Source organism: Microcaecilia unicolor, chromosome 11 (genome assembly GCF_901765095.1).
Source record: "Microcaecilia unicolor chromosome 11, aMicUni1.1, whole genome shotgun sequence".
NCBI lineage: Eukaryota > Metazoa > Chordata > Amphibia > Gymnophiona > Siphonopidae > Microcaecilia > Microcaecilia unicolor.
Window position 1 is genome coordinate 37,188,685 of NC_044041.1, and position 19,972 is coordinate 37,208,656.

Consider the following 19,972-nt stretch of genomic DNA (forward strand, 5'->3'; position numbering starts at 1 on the left):
CTCGCGAGTCTGCTGCCTTCCCTTCTCTTTGCTCTCCGTTCTGACTCTGGTCCCACCCTTGCGGAAACAGGAAATGAGGGTGGGACCAGAGTCAGAGCTGAGAGTGAAGAGAAGGGAAGTCAGCAGACTTGCGAGGCTCTTCACTGCTGCCGCCGGGATCCTGGTAAGAGGGAGGGAAGGGTAGGGTAGCAGGGGGGGGGGGTGTTGGCGATTTTGGGGGGGAGGGGTGACGTGCACTTAGGGACGTCTCTGCCCGCTCCCGCTGTTCTTCAACGCGCATCTCTCACTGGGATTGTAACCCCCTGCTGTCAAGCAGGTTTCTACTGCTGGCCAGTGACGTCAGCAGGGGGTTATGATCCCAGTGATACACTTTAGAACGTTCACATAGCAAATTATTATATTAGATTAGTGCCAGTTTAGAGTCAATGAACTAATTATGTTTTGTACATAACTGACTCCGTTCTATAACTGGGTGTGCAATCGTGCACCTAACTGTAGGCACCATTTGTAGAAGTGTGTGTGGGGGATAAATGTATAAAATTGATAGCCAAACAGGTCACACAAATAGCAAGTATAAGTTGAAAATTTTGATTTGGATGTTTGAATGGATATCCAGCAGTGCTACCTAAATGGATAGATGTATGAATGATTTGAAACCCTCTGAGTTAGATGTTCTAAATTATACTTTCTCGATTTGCAGAATGTAGCCCTCCTTGTGTCCTGTGATAATTGTCTGTGTTCTTGTTACAGAGTTTGTCCTGGGCATTCGGGCTCAACAGCAATTTAGCTGTTCATAACCTTCATGATGAAGATCAGAGGGTCATTCTCTACACATGTGCTCACACTGTTGTCATACACGATTTCCTCAACAATGCCCAGCACTTTTTACAGGTACAAGGTTCCATCCTCAGAAGAATGAGCTTGGAGGACTTAAATAACCTTTATTCAGTGTTTCATTTAATAGTTTATTTTTTTGACCTTACAGTTACCTCCTCCTTTGTGCTTTGTGGAGTGGAGGAGTAGCCTAGTGGTTAGTGCAGTGGACTTTGATCCTGGGGAACTGAGTTCAATTCCCACTGCAGCTCCTTGTGACTCTGGGCAAGTCACTTAACCCTCCATTTTCTCTGGTACAAAATAAGTACCTGAATATATGTAAACCGTTTTGAATGTAGTTGCAAAATCCTCAGAAAGGCGGTATATCAAGTCCCATTTCCCTTTCCCCTTTCCCTTCCAGCTCACTCAAAACTGGTCTCTGTTGAGGCTAAATGAACCTTCCTTAGCATCCTTCCGGAGCATCCCAGGATCTGACTGATGGGTCATGCACTCCTTCTAGCAGGTGGAGACTGAGATCTCTGTCTCTAGAGAGCCAATAAGAGCCCTGGCCATCTAGCCCTAGATTCAGTTTCCTTGTCATCAAGCAGATGAAGCCATTACGTATGGGTTGTGTCCATCAACCAGCAGGGGGAGATAGAGAGCACTCAACTTTTCACAGTGCCTCATGGCCAGCCAGCTCCACTGCCTCTTCAGTATTCTCTATCTCCCCAAGCAGGGTGGCTGCAGCTTCTTCGAGCTCCATCAAAAATCTTCCTGGGGGTGGCTCCTGGCTTGCCAGTTGTTAGCCGGAGTGTTAGAGGCTATAGCAGCTTCACTTTGAAGGCACATAGGTTAGCCCTTTCCCTTCCTTACCCATGCCCCCGTGGATGTGGACATATTAGTTTGCTTTTCCCTGTCCTTTCCCACTCAGTGGATGCAGGCACATTGGTTCGCCTTTCCCTGCCTTTCCCACTCATCTGAGCCTCCGGAGTTCTTATTACCTCTGCTTTCCTCACAGCGTTAAAAAAAAAAAAAATGGAACAGAGGTTTTCCTTTGATTCTTCTATGGGACCGGAGCTGTGATACTCGGTCCGGTGAGGTAAGAGTGTTTTCTAACTCCTCCGGGGTGGGCCCGTGATCGGGGCATTTTTGGCGCGAAACCGCCATTTTGCATTTTTCCCGCCGTTTTCGGCGATGGCTGCAGAGAATATAAAGCGCTGTTCCCGGTGTGGCAAGCGCAAATCAGCAGCGGGGCTCTGTAATTCGTGCTGTACAGGTGTAAGAGCTGGCCCGAGCATGGCGAGCGATGATTCTTCCCGCTCAGAGCTGGCAGCGGACGCCATTTTGAATTCTCCGCATGGCGCGGCCTCCGTAGAGACGGAGAGCCCTGAGCCCGGGGGGGGGGGACCTCAAATTGAGGCTATTCAGGGAGCGGCTAGCCCCGGACGGGATCTGGGTGCCCAGGGAGAGTTTTTCTCCCCTGATTTTGTGTTATTATTGCATAAAGCATACATGCTGAAAAGAGCTCTCCCTCAAGGGTCGTCTGAGGCCCCTTCTATTGTCCCCCCCCTCCCCCGGTGGATTCTGGCCTGGGACTGCCCGCTGAGGCTATTTTCCCTGATAATTGGCATAAAGAAAAGCATAGAAGGGCTAATTCCCCTTCAGATTGTGGTGCACCTCCCCCCCTCCCCCCCCCCCCCCCCCCCGCCCCCCCCCGTGGTCGGGCTGTGAGGATTCGGAGAGTTCTGGCAGGCCTTTGTGGTCTGAGGAGCCAGTCAGGTGCAGAATTACCACAGGATCTGGATGATCCCTCCGCGGTGAAGATTTTCCACCGTGATGAGCTGCCAGCGCTTATTTCAGATGCCCTACAGGTCCTTTCTATTGAAGAGCCTGACAGTGGCACAGCCTCTTCTGTGAATCCTAGGATAGCTAGTACCAAAAAGCCTGCTCGAGCCTTTCCTTTGCATGACTCCATCCAAGAGCTTATTTCCGCTCAGTGGGCTGACCCCGAGGGACCTTTGAAAGTTTCCAGGGCTATGGGGCAATTATACCCTCTGCGTGAGGAGCATTTGGCTCGCTTTGCAATGCCTAAAGTAGATGCCCTAGTCACTGCGGTGACAAAGAGAACTACCCTCCCTGTGGAAGGAGGAGTTGCCCTGAAGGATATACAAGACCGTAGGCTGGAAGCAGCACTTAAACGGTCCTTTGAAATTGCAGGTTTTACTGTTCGGACGTCTGCATGCAGTTGTTATGCTGCTAGAGCCTGCCTGGCGTGGTTGCAACAGGCAGTGGAACAGCCCGGAGATGGAGCGGAGCCCTTCTCAGATGTGGCTCCGTGGCTGGAGTCGGACTTGTCCTTTTTGACTGATGCCCTTTATGATATTGTCAGAGCTTCGGCTAAACAAATGGCAGTAGCAGTGGCGGCTCGCCGTCATATTTGGCTACGACATTGGGCAGCGGACATGGCCTCTAAGCAAAGGTTGGTGAAGTTGCCCTTTCAAGGCCTTCTCCTGTTTGGTGAGGAGTTGGAGAAAATTGTTAAAGGCCTGGGAGATCCTAAACCCCAGCGCTTGCCCGAAGATAGGCCGAGGCTTTCCTCCAAGGGCCAGGCGGTCCACTCCTCTTATAGACCTCGCTTCCGTGACGCTAGAAGGTACCGCCCGGGGCGTTCTGCTGGGTTCACTTCTCGTGCCCGTTTTTCAGCAGAGGAACTCCTTTCGCTCGGACAAACGTTCCGCAGCCACTGGCTTTAGGCCTGGAGTTCAGGGGCGACCCTCTCAATGATGGTGCGCCAGCTCCCTCCTCGCTTCCTGTCATCGGAGGATGTCTTTCTCTCTTTGCGAGGAGTGGGCCAATATTTCCTCAGATCAGTGGGTTCTGGACCTGATCAGAGATGGCTACAGAATAGAATTCAACGCTCCAGTAAGAGACGTGTTTGTGGAGTCCCGATGTGGTTCTGCCGCCAAACAGGCGGCGGTAGAGGAGACTTTTGCAAGGTCTGATTCAGTTAGGGGCCGTGTCCCCGGTACCTCCCGCCGAACACGGCTATGGCCGATACTCCATCTACTTTGTGATGCCACGAAAAGGTGGGTCTTTTCACCCTATTCTGGACTTAAAAGAATTAAACAAGTCCCTGAGAGTGCGGCATTTCCACATGGAAACCCTGCGCTCCGTTATTGCTGCGGTACAGCCAGTAGAGTTTCTCACGTCTCTAGACCTGAAAGAAGCTTAATTGCACATACCAATTTGGCCCCCGCACCAGAAGTTTCTGAGGTTTGCGGTGTTGGGAAAACATTTCCAGTTCCGGGCCTTGCCTTTTGGCCTCGCCACAGCTCCCCGAACCTTTTCGAAGGTAATGGTGGTAGTAGCTGCTTTGCTCAGGCGAGAAGGTATCAGGGTTCACCCGTACCTAGACGACTGGCTCATCAGAGCAGACTCTGTAACAGAGAGCTATCAAGCTACAGCCAGAGTGGTCTCAGTACTTCAATCTCTAGGCTGGGTCGTCAATATGGCCAAACGTCACCTGACCCCCTCGCAATCTCTAGAATATTTGGGGGCCAGGTTCGACACAGACTCGGGCTATGTATACCTACCCGAGCTAAGGCGGTGCAAGCTTCAGAATCAGGTCCGTCTGCTCCTGAGGATGCCCCGCCCGCGAGCTTGGGACATTGTCCAGCTGCTGGGATCGATGACAGCCACATTGGAAGTGGTGCCCTGGGCGAGAGCGCACCTGAGACCTCTACAGTATTCCCTACTTCAAAGATGGTCTCCAGTTTCTCAGGATTATCAATGCAGACTTTCTTGGCTCCCTGTGGCCCGACTCAGCATGGAGTGGTGGCTCTCAGACAGCATGCTGCGGCGAGGAATGCCGCTGGCACTCCCCGATTGGTGTCTAGTAGTGACAGATGCCAGCCTGAAGGGCTGGGGCGCACATTGCAAGGGGAAGCATGCCCAGGGTCTATGGACTCCCGAGGAGTCGGAGTGGTCCATCAACCGCCTGGAGTTGAAAGCGGTGTTTCAGGCGCTTCTGGCCTTTCAAGTGACCCTGGAAGGATTGGCTGTCAGAGTGATGTCGGACAACACGACAGCAGTGGCCTACATAAATCGACAAGGCGGCACTCAGTGCAGAGCACTGGCTGCGCAGGCCGAACAGATTTGCCACTGGGCCGAGCTGCATCTACAGTTTCTGTCGGCAGCTCACATTGCAGGTCAGAGCAACGTGCAAGCCGATTATCTAAGCAGGCATCAGATTGATCCAGCAGAATGGGAACTAGCAGACAAAGTATTCCTGCAGATATGTGCCAAATGGGGCAAGCCCGTGATGGATCTTATGGCGACAAGTTCAAATGCCAAAGTCCCGTGCTTCTTCAGCAGACGCTCGGCAGGGTTGGATGCCTTGACTCAGCCCTGGCCTCCGGGCCTAATATATGTGTTCCCTCCGTGGCCCTTGATAGGGCGCGTGCTCCTGCGGATTTGGCTGCACCCAGGAGAAGTGGTCCTCATCGCCCCGGATTGGCCCAGGAGGCCTTGGTATGCGGACCTCCGACAGATGCTAGTGGAGGCTCCCCTTCCTTTACCTCTGGTACCGAACCTGTTGTCACAGGGCCCGGTAGCCATGGAGGACGCCTGCCGCTTTGGTCTAATGGCATGGCGGTTGAGAGGGCGCAATTGAGGGACAAAGGCTATTCAAGCACAGTCATTTCCACTCTCCTGCAGGCCCGCAAGCGTTCCACTTCCGTGGCTTATGCCAGGATTTGGCGCCAGTTTGAGTCTTGGTGTGCTTCAAAAGCGATCACACCCATGCGGGCTCCTGTCTCGCTGATTCTGGACTTTTTGCAGGATGGTGTACAAATAGACTTGGCCTATAATTCCCTGTGGGTGCAAGTGGCAGCGTTGGCCTCCCTTCGTGGTAAGGTTGAAGGCGTGTCTTTAGCTGCTCATCCAGATGTGGCACGGTTTCTTAGTGGGGTGCTTCGGCTCCGGCCTTCCATGCGAGCACCCTGTCCAGCTTGGAACCTGGGGCTAGTTTTGAAGGCCCTGCAGGCTTCTCCTTTTGAGCCGCTTCGGCAAGCATCGTTTTTCTTGTGGCCATTACTTTGGCGAGACGGGTGTCAGAGCTCCAGGCGCTGTCCTGTAGAGACCCATTTCTGCAATTCTCGGAGTCCGGGGTCACGGTTCGGACCGTGCCTTCCTTCATGCCTAAGGTGGTTTCAGCATTTCACCTAAACCAGCCTATTTTCTTGCCCTCCTTTGATAAGGAGATGTTTCCAGAATCTTTTGGGCAGTTGCACCTGTTGGATGTGCGCAGGACTCTGCTGCAGTACCTGCGAGTTACTATCTCTTTCAGGATCTATGATCATCTGTTTGTTTTGCTATCAGGTCCTCGCAGAGGGTCTCCAGCGTCTAAAGCCACTATTGCCCGCTGGCTCAAAGAAACTATCTTTTCAGCTTATCTGCTTGCCAGCCGGTCTCCGCCTGTAGCCTTTAAGGCGCATTCTACCAGAGCGATTTCTTCCTCTTGGGCTGAAACTGGAGCACTCTCTCGTAAAGAGATATGCAGTGCAGCAACATGGGCTTCTAAGCTCTCTTTTGCCCAACATTACAGGCTGGATGTGGCTGCTAGGAGGGATGCGCGTTTTGGAGCATAAGTGCTAGCGCGTGGTGTGACCTGTTCCCATCCTATATAGGGATTGCTTTGTTACATCCCATACGTAATGGCTTCTTTTGCTTGATGACAAGGAAGGGAAAATTAGGTTCTTACCTTGGTAATTTTCTTTCCTTTAGTCATGGCAGATGAAGCCATGAGCCCTCCCTGTATGATTGTCTGTATGCTTTGAATCTGTTTCAGGTTCTGTTCTTGTTTTCTGAAGTTCCTTCCTTGGGAGAAAGTTGGAAAACAGTATTCAGGATTCATGTTCACTTATAGGAGGATGAGTCCATTCCCTCCAGTTTATGTTTTGGAGGATGAGTTTATTCCCTCCAGGAGGTTGCATGTATCCCCTCCAGTTATACAATAAGGAGGACGAGTTTATTCCCTCCATGAGGATGTGTTCATTCCCTCCTTTTGAGTTCATGCCCTTGTTAAGGGGCCATCGTTCGCTGTGAGGAAAGTTCATGTTATTCCCATTGCGGTTTGCCATACTGCTTTGGAAGCTTCAAATACTGAAGAGGCAGTGGAGCTGGCTGGCCATGAGGCACTGTGAAAAGTTGAGTGCTCTCCATCTCCCCCTGCTGGTTGATGGACACAACCCATACGTAATGGCTTCATCTGCTATGACTAAAGGAAAGAAAATTACCAAGGTAAGAACCTAATTTTCCCATTCTCAGTCTCCAGCAGGTGGAAGGAGTCTCCTCTTGGTATTTTTTCTCTATTTTCTCATAGTCAAAAAAAAGTGGGATTTAGTTTTTATTTGTTCTGTTTTCTTCTGTGCATCAGTGCTTTCTCTACTTTAGAGCCTAAAGTTCGCGAGGGTCTTGGCCAGTCTCAGGGGTGCTACACTTGGCGGTACTGGGTCCCTTCCCCTATGTTCCTCCTGTTTTTCCCTGGCAGCGCTAATCGCTCTTTTGGTGCTGGGAAGTGCTCACTTTCTTTGGAAGGAGAGAATTGCAGCTTAGGGAGATGCTGACACTTAAAAAAAAAAAAGAAAGGGTGAATGAGCAGGACAGCTGTGCCTCCACTGAATTCATAGCACTAAGGCTTTCCTCTTGCTTGTCTCCGCGGAGGAAGGCTTCCTTTTTCTTAGTTAAAAAAAAATGTAAAAATAAGCAAAAAGGGATTCTTGGAGGAGCTGTGCTATGGCTGAAAAGCTTTGGTGGTGCGCTGTCTGTCAGTGCGGGGGGTTGGAGCAAATGGTTCTTGTAAGTATTTCACCGCATTAGATGCTTCTGCTGTGGGTGGCCCTTCTCCTTTGGTTCCTCCTGTGCCGGCTGCTGTTCTCTCAGCTTCCTCAGCCCCAGTGGCTCATGCAGCAGAGGCAGTGAATTTTACCATCTTGGCGGGAACATCTGCCGTTTTGCCAGCTCCTGCTGTTTTGGAGGAACGTCCCTCTTTGTTGTTGCCACAGCCTTCAGACATCAGCAGTAGTGCTGCCCAACCACATGGGACATCAGGAGGGAGGGTTCCCTCCGGAGTTTGTACTTCAGATGTATCATGCTTTTTTTATTGAAACAAGTAGTTCCTGCTTCATCCCCTTCTGGTGGGTCTTTGGCTAGGCAAGTGGCTCCTGCAAAGAGGGCCGGGGGTCTTGGGAGCTAGAAGAGGACCAGGCCTCTGACCCAGATTTGAATATGCCCTCTGTGGAGGAGATGGATATGTTAGGGGATCAGCAGTTAGAGGATCCTGGTTCTTCTGACATGAGGGCAGACTCTTTGCTCCCGGGGGAAGACCGTTCATTAGAATTTTCCACAAAGAAGACCTACAGGAGCTCATTTCTTTGGTAGCAACCACTTTACGTTTTGAGGATGATCAGCCCATGGTCCTGGAGGGACTTAAGGTGGATCTTCTGGTTAAAGGCATTAGGCGTCCTGGGAAAACTTTTCCTGTGCATCAGGATATTAGAGACATCATTCAGGCTCAATGGGATGTCCCATATTCTCCTTTTCATCTGGCTAGGTCAATGATTTGGCTTTATCCAGTTCCAGATTCAAACAAGTCCCTTCTTAAAATCTCTGTGGTGGATGCAGTAGTGTTGGCAGTCACAAAGCGCAATACGGTTCTGGTTGATGGAGACACAGCCCTTCAGGATATTTAGGATCGTTGGGTAGATGCTCTAAAGAGCAGTTTTGACGTCTCTTCCTTAGCAGTACAGGCGGCCATTTGTGGTTCCTTGGTTGCTAGAGCATGCTTCCAGTGGGCCGAAAGGGTCTTGGACAGAGCTTCCAATGATTTGGCCTCTATAGATGCAGAGGTTGCTAAAATTGAGATGGTCTCTGCCTTTGTAGCAGATGCTTTATACGATTTGCTAAGGGCTTTTTCTAAGTCTATGGCCTTAGGTGTTGCAGCACACTATTCTCTTTGGTTGAGAGGTTGGTCCGCAGATGCAGTTCTAAGTCTAAATTAAGTGAGTTTCCTTTCAAAAGCTCCTTTTTTTTTGGGATGAATTAGATAAGTTGGTCTGTAGTTTGGGAGATAGGGAAGTCTCTCACCTTCCGGAAGACCGGCCTAGAGCTTCTCTTCACGGCTGTACTCTTAGCCATGGACGAAGGCGAGATTTCCACCGTTTTCAGTCAGGTAGAGGAGTTCAGACTCAGAGGTCTAGGTTTTTCCAGAGAAATCGGTCCTTTCGAAGGTCCTGCCGAGGGGGTAGGAAACCCAGTACTTCTTTCCAGTCCCCAGCCTGTCCTGCCCAATGAAGGTGTGTGGGTCCCTTCTCTGATTCCTTTGGGAGTTCATTTAACAGAATTTTATTGGAGTTGGGGCCCAGATTACCATAGATCAGTGGGTGTTAGAGGTTATTTGAGATGGGTATGCCTTAGAGTTCGCATGGCCTCTTTCAAATGCCTTTCTGGAGTCTCCCTGCCGGTCTTGTCTCAAGGCAGGAGCGGTCTGGGACATTCTGTTGAGGCTTCTGCAGTTTCAAGCTGTTTGTTCGGTTCCTCCTTGAGAAGTCAGGCAAGGCCGTTAATCCATTTACTTTGTAGTTCCAATCTTGGATCTCAAGGCGGTCAATCGAACGCTCAAGGTCACTAGTTTTTGGATGGAAACCCTTTGATCAGTGATAGTTGCCGTCAGGTCGGGAGAGTATTTAACAGCACTGGATTTGGCAGAGGCCTATCTACATATTCCGATTCACCTCATGCACCAGCGAGTTCTCCATTTTGGAGTCCTGGGCCAGCATTTTCAATTTCAGGCGCTTCTGTTTGACTTAGCTACAGCTCCTCGTACATTTACCAAAGCCATGGTAGTCGTGGCAGCAGCCCTCAGAAAGGAGGGTATTCTGGTTCATCCCTACTTAGACCACTGGTTGATACGAGTGAAGTCGTATCAGAAGAATTTGCAGGTCACGGATCAAGTGGTTCAGTTCCAGCAGTACCTCGGTTGGATGGTCAACTCTGCCAGGAGTCGCCTAGAGCCTTCCCAATCCCTAGAGTACTTGGGAGTGTTGTTCGATGCTGCATAAGCTCGGATTTTTCTTCCTCAGAGCAGAATTCTCAAGTTACAGGCTCAGATTCAGGCTTTATTGCAAAGTCTTGTTCTCTGTGCTCGGGATTATCTGCAAGTTTTGGGCTCTATGGCAGCAGCGATAGAGGTTGTGCCTTGGGCCAAGGCACACATGAGATCTCTGCAGTCTTCCCTCCTGTCCCGGTGGTCTCCTCAAACTGACACCCTGCAGGTGAGATTGCCTCTGCAAACTCGGGAGCGCAGCAGCCTATTTTGGTGGTTGCGAGCGGCCAACTTGACCAAGAGGATGCCATTGGATCCACCTCAGTGGACAGAAGTAACTACAGATTCCAGCCTCAAGGGCTGGGGAGCAAACTACTACTACTACTACTATTTAACATTTCTAGAGCGCTACAAAGTGTACGCAGCGCTGTACAAACACAGAAGAAAGACAGTCCCTGCTCAAAGAGCTTACAATCTAATAGACAAAAAGTAAAGCATTTAAATTTAAAATATTTAAGCAGTCAAGCACAAGAGAACAGTCACAGAAGGACAGAAGATGTTGAAGGGTGGTCAGTGTGATTAGGTGTAACTCTGGTTGGAGTAGTGGGAGAAGGTGATAGAAGAATAGAAATGGGTGAGGTAAAGTAATGAGTGGGTTGATAGGGAGGTTATATAAGACATGTCACTCTAGGGGTGGGTGGGTAGAGGGGTAGGGTGGGTGGAAGCAGGAGAAGGTATTCTCTGCAGCCTATCTGTGAGATGGAAAATGCTCTCTGAAGCTGCTGCCTGGGGATATTTGCACAAGGTCTTTGGCCCCCTCAGAAGGCATCCTTATCGATCAATCTGGAAACCAGGTTGATTTGGATAGCTCTGGAAGCATTTCTTTCCCTGCTAGAAGGCGAGTCGGTACGCATTCTTTCAGACAATGCAACAGAGGTGGCGTATGTCAATCGACAAGGAGGAATGAGGCGTCAACTATTACAGCAGGGAGCGTCAAGGCTCATGGTGTGGGCAGAACTTCATCTGGCCACCCTCTTGGCGTCTCATTTGGCCGGGATGGAGAATGTTCAAGTGGATTTTCTCAGTCTTCACACCCTAGATCTGGGAGAATGGTCTGTCAGTCCACAGGCATTTCAAGCAACAGTGGATCGGTGGGGGCTTCTGATCATGGATCTCTTAGCCACAAGTCTCAATGCGAAGGTGTCGCAGAAAGGATCCAAAAGCAGAGAGAATGGATATTCTTCTTCAGCAGTGGCCTTCGGGACTTCTCTATGCGTTTCCTCTGTGGCCTCTTCTGGGAAGGCTTATGCAGCGAATCGAGGCACACAAGGACTGGTGATCTTGGTAGCTCCAGATTGGCCTCACAGGCCATGGTACATGGATCTCATGTGCCTTCGGGCCGTCGTTCCTCTCCGGCTTCCGGAGAATCCCAGCCTTCTGGTTCAGGGGCTGATTCTTCTTCCAAACCCAGCTCGGTTTTGTCTTATGGCCTGGCTCTTGAACGTGCATGGTTGACGAAGAGAGGTTACTCTTCTAAGGTTATTTCTATCATGCTTCGTTCATGTCGTCAGTCAACGTCTCTGAATTATATTAGGACTTGGTGAATTTTTGAGGCATGGTGTGTTGATTGGGGCATTTCTCCTTTGCGGGCTTCTGTTCCGGAGCTTTTGGAGTTTTTGCAAAATGGCTTTGATAAGGGCTTGGCTCTCGCTTCTCTTAAAGTGCAAGTTGCGGCTCTGTCTTGCTTTCAGGGACATGTGCAGGGCAAGTCTTTAGCTAGCCATCCGGATGTTTCTAGTTTTTTGAAGGGAGTAGGTCTCCGTCCTTCTTCTAGGGCTTTCTTTCCGGCCTGGGATCTTAATATGGTTTTGTCAGTCCTTACTAGGTCTCCCTTTGAGCCTTTATTTTCTTGTTCTCTTAAGGATTTGATGTCAAATCTGTGTTTTTGGTAGCTATTGCTTCAGCTAGATGAGTGTCGGAGTTGCAAGCTTTTTCCTGTATGCCACCATTTTTTTAGTTTTCTAAAGAGCATGTGGTGTTGTGTCCCATTCCTTCCTTGCTTCCTAAGGTTCTTTCGAGTTTTCATGTCTTTCAGTCTGTAGTTTTGCCTGTCTTAGGTTCTTCCTTCGGTTCTGGAGACCAGCGCAGGTTGCAAACTCAGGAGAGTTCTTAAGCACTGTCAAGGTTATGGAGGAATTCTGACATTCAGACCGTCTGTTTCCGCTCACTGGCGGCTCCAGTAAGGGGTTAGTGGCTTCTAAACCAATCATTTCTAGATGGCTTAAGGAGATGATAGCGGTCACTTACCTTCTCTGTAAGGAGGCAGGTAGCTTCTTGGGCGGAACACTTTTTGGTGCCACCTTTGGACATTTGTAAGGCAGCGACTTGGGTCTTCCTTGCATTCTTTCTCGAAGCATTACAGGTTAGACGTCCAGGATCGCAAGGAAGCAGTTTTTAGTGCGAGGGTTCTCATGGCAGGATTGCTGTGATCCCTCCCTTAAGAGTACTGCTTTGTTACTTCCCATCAGTCAGATCCTGGGCCAGTCCAGGGGGGGACGCTAAGGAAGGAGAAATTAGATCTTACCTACTAATTTGCTTTCCTTTAGTCCCTTCAGACTGGCCCAGGTCCCACCCATTTTTCATTGTTGATAGTATTGAAGATTAGTTAATGGTTATCTTGTTTCTTGTTGATTATGTATATTGGTTTCAGGATGGATCTGCTTTGTGTGTTGCTTTATTGCAAAAAAAAAAAAAAGAGGCTTGATTTGCCTAATGAGTCACTGAATGTGCAGCACAGTTGTGTCTGTGTCTCCTCATGCATATTATTATTCTGATTTGGTGACTTCTCAGATTCTCGATGGCACAGAAGGGGGTTCTTTCTTCTTCTCCTGCTTTTGTTACCTATATACTGAATCTAGGGCTAGATGGCCAGGGCTCTTATTGGCTCACTAGAATCAGAGTTGTCAGTCTCCACTTTCTGAAAGGAGTGCATAACCCATCAGTCAGATCCTGGGCCGGTCCAGAGGGACTAAAGGAAAGCAAATTAGCAGGTAAGATCTAATTTCTCCTTCATTCACAACTGCTTGGGGGTTCTCTCCATTTTAACCCTCTTTGCCCTCTCATCTAGTCCAGCCACTGCAGCGATAGTTCTTGTCTGGAATTCATTCATTCTGAGTGCACCTAGATTCTAGCCATTAGATGCTGGGCTGTGATTCCCTCCTCACAACTCAATGCCTTTTGAATGCTGTCTCCTTGGCACCAGCTGAAGAAAAGAAACTGGGAATCAATTACAGACAAATTACTGCTGTTGAATTTTAGCTGGATCATTTCCAGCCTGTAAACAGTTAGTTCTGGAAACTGGAGTTTAATTAAGTAATTCTCATTCTCCGAGGACAAGCAGGCTGCTTGTTCTCACATATGGGTGATGTCCACAGCAGCCCCAGGTCCGGAAAATCTTCCTAGCAACAAAGGTTGCTAAAGCCTTCGAGGGCGCGGGTGCGCGGCCATCTTCCCGCCCATCGCGCGAGAGTCCCACTTCAGTCTTCTTTTTTCCGCGGTCAAGAGCGGCTGTTTACGGCAGTTCTGCTGCCCCAGGAAAGAAGAGCCTTCATCTTAGCTGGCTTTTCGCCGATTTTCTTCTCCGTTTTTGTGCTCGTGAACGAGCTGTTCCACTTTTCTTTCAAAAAAACAAAAACAGGAAATTTCCTTATTTTTTCTTTAGTTTAGCCCTCGAGTAAGTTTCCTTTAGTTTTTGTGTGCGGCCATTTTGGCTGCCTGTAGGGGTTTTCTCTCTTTTTTGTGCTCTTCCTTTGGCACCATCGTGAATTTTGATTTCGCCGCCGCTATTTTTCCGTCGATGACATCGAGGCTCACCAGCGGCTTCAAGAAGTGCACTCGGTGCAACCGGGCAATCTCAGGCACTGACCCTCACGCGTGGTGTACCCTGTGCCTTGGGCCTGACCATCGCCCAGACGCATGTAAGTTGTGTCTTAGCCTTAAAAAGCGGACACAGGCGTCGAGACAAGCTCAGTGGGAACACCTGTTTGGAGCTTTTCCCAGTACTTCGGCGTCGACGTCGACAGCGGTACCGAGGTCATCTGCGGTGTCGATGTCGGCACTGGAGAGTGCATCAATCTCAGGAGCGCAGGTAATGGCTGTCCAGAAACCATCACATGCTGACAGCAGTGAACCATCGAGTGGGTCTCCACCTGCCTCGAGGGCTCCTGCGGTACAGGCCCATCGGGACTGACCCCTTTCAGACCCAACCCTGAGGAGGTGTGTGGATTCCACGTCCTCCTCGTTGGTACCGAGGGGTACCGGTGACATGCCTCGAGCGAAGACAAAGTAGCACCGTCATCGGTCCCTTTCTCATCACGGTACCGAGAGCTCCGAGGCGTCGAGGGAATCGGCACCCATGAAGCGTCGACGCCGGGAGGACCACTCACCCTCCATACAAGAGGTGTTGATGCGCCAGTCTTTGGACAGCCCAGTACCGCCTCCTCCTCCTCCTCAGCAGATTCTGGCCTCGACTCCTGCACCGATTCCACAGCTTTTCTCGACAGACACTCTTGACGAGCGCCTCCGAGCCATTCTTCCAGGGATCCTGGAAGGGCTGCTGCAACAGTCTGTTCCGGTACCAGGGGTGCTTGCGCCGTCGGTACCGTTGATAGATGCGGTGACTGGCTCCCCGCCTGTGGTGAGGCCTTCGACGTCGGTGCCGCTTGCGGCATCGGCCTCGGCTGCCACCCGAGTTGACTCTCCATCGACATCGATGGAGGGAGCTTCATCGCCGCTGGCATGGGAGTCAACTTCTCGACATCGCCATCGAGGACATAGCTCCTCGCCGTCGAGACGGGCTCGGCTTCGGACTGCAGTCAGAGAACTCCTGTCCAATACCGAAGGAGAGGCCTCGTGGGAGGCAGAGGAAGATCCAAGATATTTCTCTTCTGAGGAGTCTTGTGGCCTTCCCTGTGACCGTACTCCTTTGCCAGAGAGAAAGCTTTCTCCCCCGGAGAGTTTGTCTTTCTCGTCCTTTGTCCAGGAAATGTCTATGGCCATTCTGTTCCCGGTGGTAACTGAGGATGAGTCCAGGGCCGAGATGTTCGAGGTCCTGGACTATCCTTTGCCACCTAAGGAGTCATTCACTGTTCCTCTACATAATGTCCTCAAACAGACATTGTTAAGGAACTGGATGAAACCATTATCTAACCCCACCATTCCTAAGAAGGTTGAGTCCCAGTATCGGATTCACGGGGACCCGGAGTTGATGAGGGCCCAGTTGCGTCATGACTCGGGCGTTGTGGATTCCGCTCTCAGAGCCAAAAATACGAGAGATTTTGCCTCGGCGCTCCCGGGGCAGGAAGCTCGGTCTTTGGACTCTTTTGGGAGGAAGGTCTACCAGTCAGCTATGCTCATCTCCAAAATCCAGTCTTACCAGCTCTACACGGGCATTAACTTGCGGAACAATGTGAAGCAACTGGCGGACTTGGTCAATCAGCTCCCTTCGGAGCAGACCAGGCCTTTTCAGGAGGTGGTCAGGCAGCTGAAGGTGTGTCGTAAATTCCTGTCCAGGGGTACTTCCGATTCTTTTGATGTGGCGTCCAGAGCCGCTGCTCAGGGTATAGTGATGTACAGACTCTCATGGCTGCGTGCCTCTGACCTTGACAATCGGGTCCAGCAGCGGCTTGCGGATGTTCCTTGCTGGGGGGATAATATTTTCGGTGAGAAAGTTGAACAGGTGGTAGACCAGCGGGAAGCCGCATTCGACAAACTCTCTCACCGGGCGCCTTCAGCATGTACCTCATCAGGTAGACATTTTTACGGGGGAAGGAGGAATGCTGCCTATGCTTACAATAAGCGTAGGTACAATCCACCTTCCCGCCAGCCTGCTCAGGCTCAACCCCAGCGCGCTCGTTCACGTCAACAGCGTGCGCCTAGACAGGCCCCTGTATCTCCCCAGCAAAAGCAAGGGATGGGCTTTTGACTGGCTCCAGGCGAGCATAGCCGCAATAAAAGTGTCCGTGCCGGACGATCTACCGATCGGGGGAGGTTAAAATGTTTTCACCAAAGGTGGCCTCTTGTAACCTCCGATTGGTGAGTCCTTCAAATAGTCCGGCGGGGATACTCCCTCAATTTGATCTCCAAACCTCCAAATTGCCCACCGGGAGCTCAGTCCTTCAGCTTCCATCACAGGCAGGTACTTGCAGAGGAACTGTCTGCTCTTCTCAGCGCCAATGCGGTCAAGCCCGTGCCACCAGGGCAAGAAGGGCTGGGATTTTATTCCAGGTACTTCCTTGTGTAAAAGAAAACAAGGGGGATGCGTCCCATCCTAGACCTAAGGGCCCTGAACAAATATCTGATTTGAGAAAAGTTCAGGATGATTTCCCTGGGCACCCTTCTTCCCATGATTCAGAAAAACGACTGGCTGTGCTCCCTGGACTTGAAGGATGCTTATATACACATCCCGATACTGCTAGCTCACAGGCAGTATCTTCGATTTTGTCTGGGAACACAGCACTTTCAGTATTGTGTGCTGCCCTTTGGGCTCGCCTCTGCGCCCCGGGTGTTCACCAAATGCCTGGCGGTCGTTGCAGCGTCGCTACGCAGGCTGGGAGTGCAAGTGTTCCCTTATCTCGACGATTGGCTGGTGAAGAACACCTCTGAGGCAGGAGCTCTACAGTCCATGCAGATGACTCTCAAACTCCTGGAGCTACTTGGGTTTGTTATAAATTACCCAAAGTCCCATCTCCTTCCAGTTCAACAACTAGAATTCATAGGAGCTCTGCTGGATTCTCAGACAGCTCAGGCCTATCTTCCCGAGGTGAGGGCGGATAGCCTTCTGTCCCTGGTTTCCTTGGCCAGAGCGTCTCAGCAGATCACAGCTCGGCAGATGTTGAGACTTCTGGGCCATATGGCCTCCACAGTTCATGTGACTCCCATGGCCCGTCTTCACATGAGATCAGCTCAATGGACCTTGGCTTCCCAGTGGTATCAAGCTGCTGGGGATCTAGAGAATGTAGTCCAGTTGTCCACCGTTTTTCACAATTCCCTGCTATAGTGGACAATTGAATCCAATTTGACCTTGGGACGTCCCTTCCAAATTCCTCAGCCTCAAAAAGTGCTGGCTACGGATGCATCTCTCCTAGGGTGGGGAGCTCATGTGGATGGGCTCCACACTGGTCCCTTCAGGAATCAGGTCTTCAGATTAATCTTCTGGAGTTGCGAGTGATCTGGAACGCTCTAAAGGCTTTCAGAGATCGGCTGTCCAATCAAATTATCCAAATTTAAACAAGTCAACAAGCAGGGGGCACCGGATCTCGCCCCCTGTTTCGGGAAGCCGTCCAGATGTGGCTTTGGGCCCGCCGTCACGGCATGTTTCTCCAGGCCACTTATCTGGCAGGTGTAAACAACAGTCTGGCTGACAGGTTGAGCAGGATAATGCAACCTCACGAGTGGTCTCTCAACAGGGCAGTTGTCCTCAAGATCTTCCGAGCGTCCTCAGAGAATACCTGCTACAGATAAGTAACTTCGCTTTGTTACCCTGTTGCAGTGTCCTGTATCTCCTTTAAATAAAACACAAAAAAAGCCTACCAAGGAAAGCTTGCAGAATGCCCATAAGATCATTTCAGTCTCTTACTATATATGATTGGTTAGCTGTCTAGTTTTTTTTATGATGACAGTAAGAGAGTCAAGGAACAAGGAATATAATTACTTTCAGAGTGGCTGCTGTATAAGTGAGCTCTAGGAGTTAACATTGCGTACATTTCAAAACACCCTCTGTGGTTTGGGAGTGCTATCTAAACTCCATAGAAAGCCACAACATATCTTTATGTATGATTTGCTCCTTTTTTTCATTAAAAAATGGGGAAAAAAAGGTCTGAATAGGAAATCCCACGTGCTTTCATCAAATATAATGTACTTTAAAGGGCAACTCATATTGATATGCCCCTATTAAAGAGGCCACTTCGTTAGAAGGTGTCACATTGCAGCTAGCCTGTTTTGTAATTGCTTCTTGTTCACTAGATTTCCTTTTGCCTTCTCAGGGCCATTGTAGCTGTATTTCATGTCTCTGTGTGAGTGAAGACAGAAGGTGGCTTGCAACGGCTGATCGAGGACCAGAGAGCTTAATAATTATATGGGATTCCTATTCAGGGTAGGCTTCTAGTTCTAAAGCGTGTTCCTCATGTTATAAAATACTTTTCTAGAAATATATATATATATAACACCATGAATTCTGACACATTGAACACTGTTTTACAGTATCCCTGTGCATACGATATTTGACAGCCACCCAGAAGGTGGGGTGATTACCATGGCGATGTCACAGGATGCACAGTACTTGGCAACCATTGGTGCTGGAGAAATACAGGTAATGAAAACACTTCTTTTGTGGGTTTCTATATGTAAAATGACAACACAGAATGAATGATGAGATATATATATATATATATTTTTTTTTAGTTTCAATGCAGAAATGTTAAAGGAAATTAGGGACGCAAACAAACTGGGCAACACAATAATAATGGGTGATTTCAATTACCCTGATATTGACCGGGTAAATGTAACATCGGGGCACGCTAGGGAGGTAAAATTCCTTGATGAAATCAAGGACAGCTTTATGGAGCAGCTGGTACAGGAGCTGATGAGAGAAGGAAAATTCTGGATCTAGTCCTTAGTGGAGCACATGATCTGGTATGGGAGGTAATGGTGCTGGGGCCGCTTGATAACAGTGATCATAATATGATCGGATTTGATATTAGTAAAAACTTTTTTAGGTATATTAAAAGCAGGAAGCTGGCAAAAGAATCGGTTGTACCGCTAGATGACCGTGGAGTAAAAGGGGCGATCAGAGAAGACAAAGCCGTAGCGGAGAGATTAAATGAATTCTTTGCTTCGGTCTTCACTGAGGAAGAGTTGGGTGGGATACCGGTGCCAGAAATGGTATTCGAAGCTGACAAGTCTGAGAAACTTAATGAATTCTCTGTAAACCTGGCAGATGTAATGGGGCAGTTCTACAAACTGAAGAGTAGCAAATCTCCTGGACCGGATGGTATTTATCCCAAAGTACTGATAGAACTGAAAAATGAGCTTGCGGAGCTATTGTTAGAAATATGTAATTTATCCTTAAAATTGAGCGTGGTACCGGAAGATTGGAGGGTGGCCAATGTAACGCCGATTTTTTAAAAAGGTTCCAGAGGTGATCCGGGAAATTATAGACCGGTGAGTCTGACGTTGGTGCTGGGCAAAATGGTAGAGACTATTATTAAGAACAAAATTACAGAGCATATTCAAAAGCATGGATTAATGAGACAAAGTCAGCATGGATTTAGTGAAGGGAAATCTTGCCTCACCAATCTACTACATTTCTTTGAAGGGGTGAACAAATATGTGGATAAAGGTGAGCTGGTTGATATTGTGTATCTGGATTTTCAGAAGGCGTTTGACAAAGGAGTGACCTAGTGGTTAGGGTGGTGGACTCTGGTCCTGGGGAACTGAGTTCGATTCCCACTTCAGGCACAGGCAGCTCCTTGTGACTCTGGGTACAAATAAGTACCTGTATACGTAAGCCGCATTGAGCCTGCCATGAGTGGGAAAGCGTGGGGTACAAATGTAACAAAAATAAAATAAAATGAAAGACTCCAGAGGAAATTGGAGAGTCATGGGATAGGAGGTAGTGTTCTATTGTGGATTAAAAACTGGTTAAAAGATAGAAAACAGAGTAGGGTTAAATGGTCAGTATTCTCAATGGAGAAGGGTAGTTAGTGGGGTTCCCCAGGGATCTGTGCTGGGACCGCTGCTTTTTAACATATTTATAAATGACCTAGAGATGGGAGTAACTAGTGACGTAATTAAATTTGCTAATGACACAAAGTTATTCAGAGTCGTTAAATCACGGGAGGATTGTGAAAAATTACAAGAGGACCTTACGAGATGACGTTTATTGTGAGCAAGTGCAAAGTGATGCATGTGGGAAAGAGGAATCCGAATTATAGCTACGACAATCAAGGTTCCACGTTAGGAGTCACGGACCAAGAAAGGGATCTAGGTGTCATCGTT

The 19,972-nt window shown here is 49.2% G+C and overlaps 1 protein-coding gene across 1 annotated transcript in view; it reads left to right on the plus strand.

The window, feature by feature from the left end:
- Window positions 1-19,972, plus strand: part of WDR66 (WD repeat domain 66) — a 428,322-nt gene that overhangs the window by 68,140 nt on the left and 340,210 nt on the right. Inside the window, exons 4-6 of the mRNA XM_030218324.1 lie at window positions 751-891; window positions 17,959-18,068; window positions 18,176-18,284. Of these exons, the coding sequence (XP_030074184.1) occupies window positions 751-891; window positions 17,959-18,068; window positions 18,176-18,284 (360 nt within the window). The remainder of the gene's footprint in view (window positions 1-750; window positions 892-17,958; window positions 18,069-18,175; window positions 18,285-19,972) is intronic.